Source organism: Peromyscus californicus, unplaced genomic scaffold, assembly GCF_007827085.1.
Source record: "Peromyscus californicus insignis strain IS unplaced genomic scaffold, ASM782708v3 Scaffold_4__1_contigs__length_199733344, whole genome shotgun sequence".
NCBI lineage: Eukaryota > Metazoa > Chordata > Mammalia > Rodentia > Cricetidae > Peromyscus > Peromyscus californicus.
The window spans coordinates 159,022,486-159,037,845 of NW_026294562.1; the positions used below are offsets into that span (position 1 = coordinate 159,022,486).

Consider the following 15,360-nt stretch of genomic DNA (forward strand, 5'->3'; position numbering starts at 1 on the left):
TATTTAAAAAACAAACAAACCAACAAACCCAAGTGAGCAGGCATAATAGTACATGCCTGTTTTCCCAGAACTTGGAAGAAGCAGGAGGACCGTAAGTTCAAGGCTAGCATAGACTCCATGGGACCCGACCTTAAAATGAAGGTAAGGACAAGGGGATGGAGGGGTAACAATAAAAAGAAAAGAATTTAGGAATCAAGTGACCCGAAGGTCAGTATTCCACGCCATCCGTGGTCTAGCCATCTGGGCAGGAGACAGTGGCTCCCAGGGGCAGCCTCTCTCTCCCCTCACTCAGTAACCACTTGGAGAATGACTGAGCCTCTCGGCCTCTGTGTCGCACAAATGAAGGCTAGCCAGTCCCTTCCTCCCGCCTGCTCCTCCTGGAGGGGAGGGAGGCTCATTAAAACCAACAGAGTCGAGTGTGTCAGGCCCTGGGTGTGTTGTTTCGGTGACATGAAGGGTCTACATTCATCAGCACACAACGATGCCGTCAATTACAGCGGCAGAATCAGGGAGCGAGGAGGCACTTGGGGATTGTATCTGCTATTGTCCTTGGGAGAGAGAAGCTGGATAACAAATGTGCGGGCTGATGGTTTTTCTCTCCGCAATGACTCTCTGGACATGCTGGTTAGGAATAATGGAGGAGAAAACCCCCTCGCTGCAAGCCTGACGCTCAGATGCATAGAGGCCGGATACCGAGAGCAGGCCAGGCGTCGCTGCGTCCTGGCAGAGTAACATCTTTTATTGATCACAGCTGCTTGAGTGGGCCCTGGTTACCTCTGTGGCTGCAGAACTACTCCCAGCCCAGCAGCTCCATCTGCCTTCCCCACGGAGACCCATTAGTGGTACACTCATCAGCACACCGATTGGAGGCCGTGCCTCAAAAATTAAGGGAACAAGATGTGGTTTTGTGTCGCTGGCTCTGAATGTAGCCCCAGGACTAGACAGCACAGCTCTAACAGCCCCAGGCCTCACTTCCAGGAGCGCATGCCACAGGGGACTCGTCTGTTCTCCCCAGTGGGGCTGTTAAAGGCCCTGCCTTGCTGCAGGCCACAGCCAGCATTCATCTCCCAGGCAGCCTTGACTAGGTGGACAGGAACCTGAAGAATTTATCAAAGGTCTGTGCGCCCAGATCCTGCCCTGGGGACAATCTAGAAGCTTCCCAAGGGAACCTGACACGGGCTCCTGACCAGGACTCTGACCAAGCCAGTGAGTCACCCTCAACAAAGGAATCAGACACGCTTCAACTGTGTTGCTGAGAAAGCCCATGTGGCCCAGCATGCAGGGATCTGCCCTCCCAGCACTGAAACTCTTGAAAACAAACCATTATTCATGGCAGTTTCCCAAAGCACCAGTGCACACCAGTGGCCTGAAGTGCCCTTAAATGTTTGAATCTGCTTTTAAAATGAAAATAGTACCAACAATATGATGCCTGACTATTCTCAAACACACAGAGTATTAGCAGCCCCTCAGAACAAGGCAGTAATCGTGGCCCCATCATAGACCCCTCTACTGAAGTCTCCCATACCAAGGCTGAGTGAGGAGCAGGCAGCATCTACCCCTGGGCATCTGTGGCTGTTTCTCTTACAGCCTGCCTGCCTGCCTACAGCTGAGTAACTGACCCTGCGACTTTCACACATCTGCCCAGTGCTGAAGAGCAAGTACAAAAATCACCCTCCACCCTGCCAGCTCCCAGTTAGTTAGACATTAGCTTCTACAGCAAGTGTGCACAGCAATGCTGGGGAGCCCCTCCCAGGGGTCCCCAGAGTGACTCCTTCCCAGTAATTAAGCTCTGGCTCTTCTGTGAGGAGGGGGGGAACCAGGTCTATCATTGCAAACATCTGTGTTTTTCCTGTTTTTGAGACAGGATCTCATGGAGTCCAGGCCTTGAATTCTCTATACAGCAGAGGCTGATCTTGATCTCCTGATCCTCCTGCCTCTGCCTCTTAAGGACTAGGACTACCAGCGTGCACCACCATGCCTCATAATGTGGTTCTAGGCATTGAGGCTCTGCTGACTGGGCTGCATTCTCTGATACCTGCATTTACTTTATGAGACATCAAGGATCGGGATCACTCCCACCCTCTTTCAGAGCAAGCATGCAGCTGCAGCTAGCTGTCTGGTTTATAGAGATGGCCAAGGATGGCCAAGGCTAGATAGGGCTGAGCACCACAGAACTGGCCTGGAATACCTGCCTAAGGAGTTTCCTGTCACCTTCCATGATGGAATAAGCCTGAGTGCTGCCCACATCAGAACATGGTTCCAGCCCACGGCGCTCAATGCAACTAGCTGTTTGCTCCTTTTGGTGGAATTCGTTCCCAGTTTCAGGAAATCACAGGCCCTTGGAAGCCTGAGTCACTTCTGCACAAGCAAGTCCACTGCAAGTCAGCCTTTCACTTTTGACAGGCCAAGTATAGAGCCGGAAGGGACAGCCTCTGGAATCTGGAGGCCTTAGGGTCACCCCAGTGCTGCCACACCCCAGCTGTGGGGCCATGGATGAGGCCTCTTACCTCTCAGTCTTGACCTTCTTGTCTGTAAATGGGGTTGGATCTGTAATTCACTGTGGGACAGGGTGGAAGACATCATAAACGAGCAACCCCAGAGTGAAGCACCTGTCCTACTGTTAAGAGGAGCCCCTGCCTCCGGGAAGGCAGCAGTCAAAGCTGGGGGTGTGGTTCAGTGGCACCAGCTAGCATGTCCAAGGCCCTCTTTTCTCTCTCTAGCAGAGAAATCAAAACCATAGAACAGTAGTCACGGTGATCAACAGAGCTAATCGATGATGATGATTCTGTTGCTCCTGCAGAGTGCTCCAGAACCCTAAAGAGGCTCTGCCCTTTGACCTCTATTGACACTTTCATTTAACATTCTGCCTTAAAAGATTAAGACAGCCTATGTGGCTGCCAGTCTTCACCCTCACTAAGGACTTTCCCGCCGGACGCTTTCTCTTCCTCTATTGTCCTGCATCTGGAGATCTGGTTCCTTTCCCCACAGTGTAAATGGGAGTTGAATTCTCCCCTCCCTCCAGTTATAAATGCAAAATGTCAACCTGTAAGGCTGCAGCCCAGAGAGGGTTCTTACTCAGCATTGGGGGCCCAGCCACCGGCAGGACTCCATCTCACAACCCTGAGACAGGGTCTCTCCTAGCTCTCCCTCCAGGGGTGATCATGGGAGATCCCACGGTCAAGACCCTAAAGGACAGTGAAATGGAGATGCACTCTACAAGACTGGAGAGTAATGGAGATACACCTGCCAAAGGACAGCATCAGGAACAAGGTCAGGGTGAAGGACGAACTATCACTCTTCTCTACTGCGTAGAGATACAATGTAGCAAACCACCTCATTAGAAGCATGTAAATAAACATTCAGTCTGTCACAGAGCCACACAAAAAGAGACGGGTACAACTGGCTGCATTATAACACCTTTAGATGTCATAGGTCACCCTTAAAGACTGACACCACATGACACCCGCTCTCTCAAAAGCTGCCTCTCAATGTGTGGGGAAAGGAACCCTATACACTACAGGCAGGGCTTTAAAAGAGCGCATCCAATATGGAAATCAGTATGAAGGTCTTCACAAAATAAGTAGCAGCCAGCTACACCACTCCTAGGTATATAGCCAAAAGTCAGCTTACTACAGAGATTCTCACGTGCCCACATCTACTGTAGTACAATCCACAGCAGTAACATGCCATCAGTCTCGGTGCCCATCAGCCGACAAATGGAGAATGAAGATGTGGTATACAATGGCATAAAGAAATGAAATTATGTCATCTGCAGCAGAGATCATCTTGTTAACAGGACTCAGAAAGACAAACATGGTGTGTTTTCCCTCATATGCGGAATCTTGAGTTGAGAGAAAAGGGTAAGAAAGCAGAAGGGAGCTGGGCGGTGGTAGTGCACACCTTTGATCACAGCACTGGGGGTGGGGGCAGAGAGAGGGGGATCTTTGTGAAGGACAGCCTGATCTATAGAGTGAGTTCCAGGACTGCCAGGGCTAGGCAGAGAAACCCTGTCTAGAAAAGGAAAGTAGAAAGGGAACTGTTTGAGAAGATGAAGAAAGTCAGTACTGGGGCAGGACAAGCAGTAAATGGAGTTATGATCAAAGTATACAGTGTACATACATGAAAAATGTAATAATGAAACTCATTCTTCTCTACAATGTATGTATACCATGAGGGCTAGAGAGATGAATAAGAGCACTTGCTGCTCTTTCAGAGGACCAGAGTTCAGTTCCCAGCACCCACATTGGACAGCTCACAAGCACCTGTAACTCATAACCCCAGGAAATCTGAAGCCCCCTTCTGGCCTCCATTGGTACTGCTCTCACAAGCACATGCACACAGACACAGACACATACTTAAAAATAACATTTTTTAACACACACTAATAATTATTAGAAACCTTGCAGAAAAAAATAATAAACTGGGGGCTGGAGAGATAGCTCAGCAGTTAAGAGCACTGAATCCTCTTCCAGAAGACCCGGATTTAATTCCCAGCAAACACATGGCAGTTCACAACTGTCTGTAATCCCAATTCCAGGAAATGCAACACCCTTACATAGACATGTGTGCAGGCAAAACACCAATGCATGTAAAATAAAATAATACATTTTTAAAATAATAAATTGCCTATCTCTCCATGGTGCAACAGGGCAAAGGCACTGAAGACATGGATTGCTGCCCAAGTATGTGAGCGTTCTCGTTCACTGAGGTTCTCCTGGGAACCTGACAGGGTATTACTTTGCCTCAGTGACTTCATCTGTGAAGTCACTTCCTGTGCTATTCCATGCCCTGGGCTGCTGGGTGGAGCTCTGGGACTAAATGCCTCTGTACACCTCTGGAACTAGGAGGGAGAGTGCAGGAGAAACACAGCAAGGCCAATAACCAGGTTCTCAAGACAGATACGAGACAAGAGAGGGCCAGGTGCAGCTCAGAAGCCAGACAGTGCCAGTGTCCACAAGCTATCCCGAGAGCACCCATGGGGTCGGTGCAGGGCCTTGATGGATGGGGATGATAATCTGTGGGTGGCACATTCCAGGGCTACAGAACTCAAGGCAGGACCATGCTGCCTCTGTACAGGATGGGGCTGAGGCTGGTCTGCCCAAGGTCAAGGAGAGCTGTCTGCCCCAGAGCAAGTGGGCCAGGACAAAACGCTGAGCAAAGAGAGGCAGGCTCCTCACAGTGCAGTGCATCTGGCTAGGGTCCCCAAAAACCTGCTTTTTCACTTGGTGCTGTCACCCCAAAAGAGCTGTGCCCTGCCCAGAGGGAAGGGGGTTTCTGCTTGGTCTCCACTGGACAGATCACATGACCACCTCTACTCTGAAACCCCAGCCCTAGCCCTCCAAGCTCCTCCCCTCTCCTACCTCTACCTCTTCTTCACCATGGTCTTTCAAAAGAAATTATTAATGTATATTCATAGCCTAACACTATGCATCATGATGATGTTTTCATATATGATCTCACATGCCTTTGATCATATTCCCCATTGTTCTTTCTGGTCTCCCTCCTCCCTCACTGGTCCCCTTCCACTTCCCAAACAATCCTTCTGCTTGCGCACCACACAAGACAGATAGGTTTTATGTAGAATCCAGACCAGCAGTTCTCAAACTGTGGATCACAACCCCTCTGTGCATCAAATGACCCTTTCACAGGCGTCACCTAAGATCATCAGAAAACACAGCTATTTACGTTAGCATTCATAACAGTGGCAAATTTACAGTTATGTAGTAGCAATAAAAATAATTTTATGGTTGGGGGTCACCACAACATGGGGAACTGTATTAAAGGGTCACAGCATTAGGAAGGTTGAGAACCACTGATCCAGACTCTACATCTGAGGGCAAACCTGTAGCATTTGGCTTCTTTCCGTTCACACGAAGGTCCCTAATGCCATCCAATGAAGTCACTTCCTGCAAGTGACTTCACAGCCGAATAACACTCCACTGTGTGCACACACCCCTTTTTTTTTCCCTCTCCGTTCATCTGTCAATAGGCATCTAAGCTGCTTCCATAGCTTGGCAGCCCCAGCTCTTAGCATGTGTCCACTCTCAAGCATGGTCTGAGGCAATGTGGTCACAGTGCCCGGTCCAGCTGATCCAGCCAGGTCCAGGCTGAATCTCCAATGGCACGTGCTGACTTCTGTCCAGCTCTGATGTGCACAGAACATGGAGCTGTGACAGCATCCAGGGATGGACCAGAGAGGTCTCCTGTGTGCCACAGTGGCCACAGGATCAGAAGGCTTTGCTCACTCAGACTCTGCAGCTCCTCGCTGTGCTCCCAGCTCTGCCTCAGCCCTGTTCTGTCAGCGGTGGAAGTTGAAAGACCCCTTTCATCTTCCTGGACACGGGGCAGATTCACAGCCTCAGGACGACATTGATGTATTTACCCACACTACCTGATACTGCTGGGCGGCCAGGCTGGAAGGTAGATTCAAGTCAAGGGACCCCCAATTCCTGTCCTCTCACGAGCCATTCACAACCTGGGGTTCTTCTGACAGCGGCACCTACAGCTAGTGTGGACTTATAAATAGTCCCCTCAATGCATGAAGGCCCAGAGCAAGCCCACTGTCAGCTCTGATTACACCTGTGTCCCTCTGGCAAGCATGCTGCCTCTCAGAGAGGGACCTCAGTGGTCACCATAACCCGACTGCCAGACGCTGCTACCTGAGTTAGAAGCACTGCCCAGGCTAAGAACAGCTTCCTCAGTCAGAGGTGTCTGCTGCGTCTCCTCTGCTGCTCCTGAGGGGCACTGTCCCCAGACTGTGACAGTGGAGGGAGAAGCCAGGACAGAGGGGTTACTGCCAGTCCAGGGCTGCTCAGAACGAGGCAGCGCCCCGTCAGCCACTTACCTCGTCCGTGTACTGGACATCGTCCACAGCGTACTTCTCCTTGAAATGCTCCTTGGAATGGATCCTCAAAAGAAAACACAATGAAAACCATGGTCAGGGCTTGGCGACGCCTCAGCCTGGCCACCTTCTGCCTACCCAATGCAGGCCTTGAAGGCCTGGGTCCAGCGTGCCGTGGTGTGAGGACCTAGCACCAAGCAGGTATACCCAGCACTTGATAAAGGGTGCCAGGCCACTGAGCCACCTCTGCTGCCCCTGGGACCCCTGACTCCGTTTGCTATGCCCCCGGCTGTCTGCAGCAAGCAGCTGTGGAACACAGCCCCTGCCTTCCACCGTCTCCCTCCACATCACTGACCCGCCGGGCAGCCAGCCAGTGTGCCTCACCCTCAGGGGCACAGACTAAGTAACCTCCCAGGCTGTACCTCTTGAACAGAAGGTCAGTAAATGAACACTTTAAAGAAGTCAATACCAGTGTTTCTCAATGTGATGAGGATGAGGAGAATGTAAGCTTCGTCATCAAACGTGGAAAATTAGCCAGGGAGAAAGCATGAAGTAGATGATGTGAGAGAGCCCTCACCCAGCTCTCGACGCTTTCCTCTGAATTCAGCACGCTGTCTGTCACCTTGTCCTGCCCTTGGGTCCTCGGTTAGTAGACTACATGGGGGAGTGTGTGTGATGTCACCAGCCAGGTGCCAAGTCCAGAGACGTAAATATGCTACCCTGCACCACTGCATGCCTGGCTGCCACATAAGGGGAGAGCCCCATCCCTTCTCATCCTACTGTGGGCTCACAGCAGGTGTCCCATCCAACAGAGGCCCCAGTCCAGTACAGAGGTGGCCTCACATTCTACTTCCAGAGCCATGCTGGCTGTGTAGACTGGGGGCAGGGGTTCCTGGGAGTCCCAAAAAGAACCAGGAGACAGACCCTCAGGTCTCCACAGTCTATAAGCCACAGTGCAGCACTGCTTGGGAACCAGAAGTTCACGGTTCTCTCTGGTCCACTATCAATCTCTTTCCCCCCAAACAAACAAAACCGGCTGTCATAGGTGCAGACTTGAGGACCAGGGCACCGGGAGGGCGGTGGGAGCAGCAGTGCGGGGCTCACAGCCCAGGTAGAAAGCCCGCCTCAGGCAGAGGATCACTGCGATCTCACAGAACGCCCTCTGCTTTTTTCTTCCTTTTCTCCTCCCTCCCTCCCTCCCTTCCTTCCTGCCTTCCTTCCTTTCCTTCCTCCCTCCCTCCCTCCCTTCCTTCCTTTTCTCTCCTTTGGCCTCTGAAAAACTCACTGGGCATCAAGCTCTTGCCATTAATCAAATGTGCACAATTCGGTCACATTAGCTTCGGCCATGAGACAGGACTCACCAGTTAACTGGCCAAGACCTGACACCTCCATTAGCAAATGGCCTCAAGAGCTGAGGCAGGATATGTCACTTCACCTGGGTTCTGGGAGTCCCAGCTGCAGGCTGGAAAAGCAAGCGGCAGGGCCACCAGCAAAACAGCTGCTAAGTATCTTCATTCCCTCTCCAGCTGTGCCGCTCTGCCCAGCCCTACCTCCAATCCCAGTCACTGTGTCACCTCCAGTGGTGACAGGCATGAAAAGGAGACTCCCTACAGATTCAGAAGCACAAAGATCTGACTCAGCCTCCAGGGCTCTGTGCAGGGGCTCAGGGCAGCCGCTAATATGGCGGCCTAACCTTTTCATGTCCACTGCCATAGGGCACCTGAAGCCTCCCTCCAAAAAATGTCCTTTAGAGGGAAGCCACCAGGAAACATCTCCCTGTCCTTCCCTCCCGGGGAGTCTTACAAGTTAGGGTTCATCAGAGGCTTGCCACACCAGAGAAGGCTGGTAAAGTCTGCAGGCAGTAAGGCCCTAGTCAAGGAAGTGGCAGCAAGAGGAGGAGGAGAGCATAGTGGGCTGTGATGAGGGGTATCCCCATTGCTGGGTACTCACCCACAAACCCCACACGGTGGTTATAAACTTCCTTCTACATGGCTGTGATGAAATGCCTTACAGAACAGCCTCAGAGAAGAGTTACTGACTTGGGCTCAGGTCTTTTTGTTGCAGAGGGCTCGGTCTGTGCTTGCTTGGCTCCACTGATTCTGCGTTAACAGGGAGGCAGCCCATTATGGTGGAGGGCATGTACAGTAAAGGCTGGTCCCTTTGTAGTGGACAGGAAGCTGACAGCAGAGACAGAGGTGCTTCTCCCCGCCCCCCGCCAAGGACACATCCCCAGTGACCTATTTCTTCCAAAGTCTTCCTTCCTAAAGTTTCTAAAACTTTTCAAAACAGCACCACCAGGTAGGAACCAAGCATCCAATGCATGCCCTTACGGGGGACAATTCACATTCAAACCACAACAGTGGCCACCAGCCATTCCACTGTCTGTGGATGGTCAGGTGGAGCAAAGGGTGGCTGACCCCTAGAAGAGCCCCAACAGGAAGAAGTGGGCACAGGCACCAGTCCCACCAGGTGCTCCCTGCCCAGTACTTGCTCTCCTTACAGAGGCAGACCACAGTCTAGGCTGAGTGCAGACTGGGTCTCGAGAGCCACAAGCACTTCCCGTGCATCAAGGTTTGCCAGGACTAACCGCCAACAGAAATTATGAAGTGCTGTGAGCCTTTTGTCTGGGACTCAGCACATTACATTCTTCTTATAAAGGGCAGAGATAATTAAGTTTGAACAGTTCCTGCTTTTTCATGTTTGTGGGTTAATTACAGTAAAAATCATTTAAATGTTACCTGAAGGGATATGTGTGCCAGGCTGCATGATCAAACCAGGCACGGAACACCTGGCAGCCAGGACTTGGTGGGGTTGTGACATGGGAAGAGACATTGGCTGGGAAGGTCACTGGGAATCTCTGAGTGCTCTGAGGGTTGTGCTGGCCAGGACACAAAGAGGCTTCTTCGAGGGTCTATACCCAGTCCCGGCCGGCATGTGGGGAGGAGCTGAACACGCTCAGACACTCTTCTATCAAGTGCACAGTGTAGTTCTGGCAGAAGACAGAAGTCCCTCACTGGACAGGACACCCACCCTGGAGAGAGGATTTGTGCCCAGGCACTCAGGCCCATGCAGGTCTGCTCTGCCTGCAACTGGGCCCAGGCACAAGCCCAGAGTCAGAGCAGATGATGCCTGGTCGCAGTGCCATGAGCCCCAAAGCCTGTGTGAGGCCTCAGGTGAGACAGAACCATTAAACAAATGCCACATGATGGAGACATGTTGGAACCCTCCAGAAAATGAAATTTTAAAGAGCGGGCCTTACTGGCTAGCTGACCACCTGCCCGCAGTTAATGAATAAGTAATAAGGCCAAATGACAGCAGTCACCATCAGTTTCTGGCGCCTGGCGCCTGCCTTCAGCTCCAAACAATGCCGCTGCCTTTTACTCCACTGGTGGCACAACACAGTGCGTGCAGAGCAGAAGTCAGCAACCATGTCAACATGTCATTAAGTTGTCAAAGAGGAAAGCAGCACTCTGCAACTCAGAGCAGGTGTCTGAGCCTGGAGACTGCTCCTATGTGTGAGCTGGGGCAGCCACAGCGCATCCTCTGAGGCTATCCGCCAGGCAGAGGGCAGCCACACTGTAAGGAGACGTGATGGAGACAGAGCTACCCATGAGGAGGGCAGCCACGAAAGCTAGGGACTCTGGCTAATCCCTGGGTGCTGGGGGTGAGGGGCAGGTGCTCAGGAAGAGCCCTTTCTCAAGGACTGTCTCCATCACAGAGCCCATCCCTCCTCCTGATAACAGCAGGAGCCAGAGTATGGCCCAGAGAGGATCAGGAAGCTGTGGTCCTTGTGACTCAAAGTGTGTAAGTGGGGGGCTAGTGCCATAAAAAATTTTGACCACCGTCCACACACCACATCCTACAGGCCACAAACATCCCACATACAAGCCAAGTGTGATGGCACATGCCTATGATTCAGGAAGCTGAGATAGGAAGATCTTGAATTCAAGGTCAGCCTGAGTTACATAGCAAGACCTTGTCTCAAACAAAAGTCATCCCATACGCATCCCACTACAAATCACAACACATCACATCCCACATCACACATCCCACACAAACACACACACACACACACACACACACACACACACACACACACCACACACACACATACAGGCCCACATGGGTTCTACTATCAAAAGGAGCTGTGTACAGGGCCTCTGGTACTCAGCCCTGGAGAGCTCACAGTAGCCTCTTCCTGGACAGCCTGAGGCCCAGACAGGCCCTCGAGAAGCTGATCACCACCTCCCTGCAAACCCAGGCCAGGCACACTTTCTCTCCTTTCAGCTTGGTCAGGGATAGGCACGACTGTAGAGATCCCCCATCCCTACCCAGAGCTGCTCACTTTCCATGGGTCCTGAAGCTACTTGGTGTGGTGTGTCACAGAGGGAGCTTCCAGTTTGCTTAGAGGAGCCCAGACACCCCAGGCCAAAGTTACTGTCAGCTAATCCTCTTTTGGATAGACGCCTACAAAAACACATCAAGGGTTCCCACCCTGCTGCTTCAGTGAGGGTGTGGGGTGAGGCACAGGCTTCTAATCCCCTCCCCCAGCACCTGCAATCCCGACACCTGCACCCAAAGAAGCCGTGGATCCTACAGCGGAACATCCGCTGGTTCCCTGAGTGACTTTGGATTGTAGTATCTGCCAGATGGATTTTCAAAAGCCATCAGATAGAGACTCCAAAGGAAGCTGAGGAGCTTAAGGTCAAATGTTCAGTCTGGTGGGTTTTGATTGCAAAGGCCAGGTAATCCCATCAGCCTTGCTCCCAGTGCCCTATTGATTACGAGAGCGTCTGGAAGCAGCCGCGCACATCAGATCTGGCTGCTTCCCAGCTCCAGCCCAGACAACCAGCCCCTTTGTCACCTGCCCATTACAACCAGCCCTTCCCTCCCAAACACTCAGGTCACCCCAGAGCACAGACAGGAAAGGTCTGCTGAGGGAGCCAGGGCTACAAGAGAAAAGAAACGTCACAATCTCCCTTGGGACCACAGCTCCCGCGTCTAGCCTGCACAGCATACACAGCCTTGTTCACCAGGGGAACCAACCCTGCAGACCAGCTTCTACCCCCAAGGCTACTCAAGGCTCTATTCTGCACTAGACAATGAGCTGTCTCAGCAAAGCAGGACAGACTAAAGGAGAGCTTTGAACAGTCTCTGAGACTCAGCTGCGCCAAGGTGCAGACTGTAATTCCTGTGTTCTTGAAGACTATCCGCCCAGCACGCAGACTGCTAACAGCTGATACTGGACCAATCGGATCCCGGGCTTTAAACCCTTCAGACAAGGGCTATTTAGCTCCCAAGATGTAAGTGTAAGAGACACCGGGAGTTCCCACAGGTTCAGCACCTGGGGTAGAGTCCCTCGGGCAAAATCAGTCCTCCACTCTACCAGCCAGAGAAGACGCCTGCCTGCAGCTCACAGGCAGCACCCTTCCTTTCTTGCTGGAGCCAGCTCTCCATTCGAAGGAAATATCTAGGTACGCAGCTTTTACTCCGCTGGTGGCACAACACGGTGCGCGCAGAGCAGAAGTCAGCAACCATGTCAACATGTCATTAAGTTGTCAAAGAGGAAAGCAGCACTCTGCAACTCAGAGCAGGTGTCTGAGCCTGGAGACTGCTCCTATGTGTGAGCTGGGGCAGCCACAGCGCATCCTCTGAGGCTATCCGCCACAAAGAAGCTCAGCTGCAAGAGTGCTTGCCTAGCATGTGCAAGGCCCTAGAGTCAATCCCCAACAACCCACATGCACACATGCACCCACTCTTTTGGCAGGGCATGGTGGTGGTCACCTGTAATCCCAGCACTGGGGAGGAGGCAGGTGGATCTGAGTCTGAGCCAGCCTAGGCTACATAGTGACAGTCAAGAAAGAAAGAAGGGGGCAGGAGGGCAGGAGGGAAAGAGAAGAGACAGCAGAAGAGGCCCACTCAATGTCCTTCCACCTCTCCAGACAGAAACTCCGGCTGGGGCCAACTGAGGGCCCACAGACCCTCCTGGACCCCCACTGTCCACCCCCACAGCTCACAGATGACAGGATCTGCCAACCTCTGAGCTGACTCTCTAAGCAACGGGACATCTCGGCTAGCTCAGCTTGAGCCAGGAAGTAGGACCAAGGGGATGTTGAAAGGACAGTCATGGTTCTGTTCAGGAGGGCGGCTTAGCGTGCAAGGAAGGATTTGGGGAGCATCGTACAGAGACGAGACCTACACATCCCTCCAGGCTGGTCCAGTTATAGATGTTATGGTGTGGATGAGAAGTGTCACGTTGAAGGCTTGCTCCCCTGTGAGGTAATGCTCAGGAGGGGCTTTTATGGGATGAGCCTAACTGGAGTAAGTAAGGTACTGGGAGGCATATCCTTAAAAGAGTGTTTTAGAACCCTAGTCTGTCTGTCTGTCTGTCTGTCTTCCCCTACCCCTTGCTTTCTAACTACCATGAGGGGGTAGCTGCGTGACAAGCTCACGCGACTGTAGTAGTCTGCCTTATGTCAGACACAGCGATGGAGCCTGCAGACCACAGAACGAAACCTCTGAAATCATGATCCAAAATTAACCTTTCCCCTGTTCATTTGTTTCCCTCGGGTACGTTGTCATAGCAGTGAAAGCCTGACTTATACACTACAGTTGAGTGATACCCGACCCACCCTAAAACTGAGTGGAACGGAAAACGGTTTATCCTTGCTAGGGTCTGAACCTGCAGCGTCCCCCATAGGCTCATCTGTTTGAATATCTGATCCCCAGCTGGGTGCTGCTCTGGAAGGGTGCAGAGCTTTTATTAGCTGGGTCACTGGGGGCAAGCATTGAGAGTTAGAGCCTGGCCATCAGTGTGGTCCTGTTCTCTGCTTCCATGGCTGCCATGATGTGATCTCACACTCCTGCTGACGTCACCTCCCCACGGGGATGAGCTGGGCCTTCTGAAACACTAAACCAAAACACATCTTTTCTCCCTCAAGTTGCTTCTGTGAGATATTTTGTTGGAATGAGAAAGGTCATTAACGTGTGGACTCTCCAGGTCAGGAAGTGAGACAGAGCCCAGGCAGCGCGGCTAACCTCTGCTCCATGACACCTGTGACCTCAGCGGAAGCTTGCTTCATGTGAAGGCTCATCCATGCTCATGGCTGGTGCAGCACCAGCTGGAGGCTCTCCGCACGGGTGAGTCTGGGCTTCCTTATGATAGGGCAGAGCTGGAGGAGAATGTCCCAGTGGAGAGAACTGGGGGAAGCCCCAGTGCACTTCATGGTCTAGCCCCGGAAGTCACACAGCCAATGTCCTGCCATCATGGTCCTAACCAGGGTCAAGCAGGGGTGAAACAGATTTCACCTTTCTGGACAGGCAGGTCACAAGCTCAAAGCCAGCCTGGGACTGTGCAGTGACTTCCAGGTCAGACATTCAGAGAGTGCACTCCTGGCAACACCATCACCTCATGTCGTCACCTCAGGTGTAACCAACCCAACAACACAGCACTGTATTGTAATGGTGCTGTTTCCTAGGAAGGGATTAGAGCGGAGGTCAGCCTCGCCTCCTGGTACTTCACGGCCACCATGTGAAGCCCATGACAGACCACAGGCAAGCCTTACTTCCAATCACAGCTCCCACAAGAACAGACCACGGTGCTGACACAGGTCTTTCCAGCACACTGGACTTGCTTCCTCTTTATGGCAGGGAAGTGGTGAGGATTTGGCTGCAAATGGACCATAAGCTAGGGAGGTATTAGGCATGACCCCTCCCTGTTGTCTATCCCAAAGGCAGCTAGACAAGACATGTCCACTGCCCACCCTTCCTGGGTCCCTCTCAAGGGTCAAGCCAAGAAAAGCTCACAGGAGAACCAGAGCCCGTTTTCTCTCCTGCTGCCAACTCGGCCTCAGCTGCATCCCCACAGCAAAGCTGATGGCCCAGGGCCAGCCTGGCATGCCGCCAAGCGGCCTAAAAGCAGAACTGATGCCAATTTGTGGAGTTGGACGTCCTCCCCCAAGACAGCAGGAGAGCAACATGCCAGGGCCAGCAATGGACGCTGTGCAGTCCGCCTGGAGCAGGAGTCGGTGCGCAGAGCAGAGGGAGTTTGGAGGACAGCCCTTTAGGACCCTGCCCTCTGCAAAGAGCTCAGAGTCCCTGTGGCAGCCAGGTGCCATGTCACTCAAACCAGCCACAGACTCCCGCCCGGCCCACCTGGTAATGAGCACGATGGGGCACCAGGTAGCAAAGGCTGCAATTTACACATTAGCTGGAATAATCACTCACCAGGCAAAAATGACAGACTGGAAGACAAGACTCCCTGATCACTTCAAACGTCCCCGGTTACACAGCATCTGCATCAGTGCTGTGAGCAGGGAGGAGCTGCCAGGTGTCTTGGAAGGTGGAAGTGGGACAGTCTCTCCCAAGGAGCTAAGCCTGGCCTCTGGCCCCAAACTCCTCACATGGCACAGCCCTATTCCTCCGCCATCTCTCCCAGAGAGGTTAATGAAGGACAGACCATCTGTGGCCAGAGGTAGGCATTAATAATCCCCTGGACATGGGTAATGAGGCTCAGAAAG

General features: G+C 52.4%; 1 protein-coding gene across 1 annotated transcript in view; it reads right to left on the reverse strand.

Annotated features, from left to right (window-relative positions):
* The window catches only part of Pepd (peptidase D), a 134,889-nt gene that overhangs the window by 107,362 nt on the left and 12,167 nt on the right, over positions 1-15,360 (reverse strand). The window contains exon 4 of the mRNA XM_052760063.1: positions 6,845-6,908. Coding sequence (XP_052616023.1) covers positions 6,845-6,908 — 64 coding nt within the window. The remainder of the gene's footprint in view (positions 1-6,844; positions 6,909-15,360) is intronic.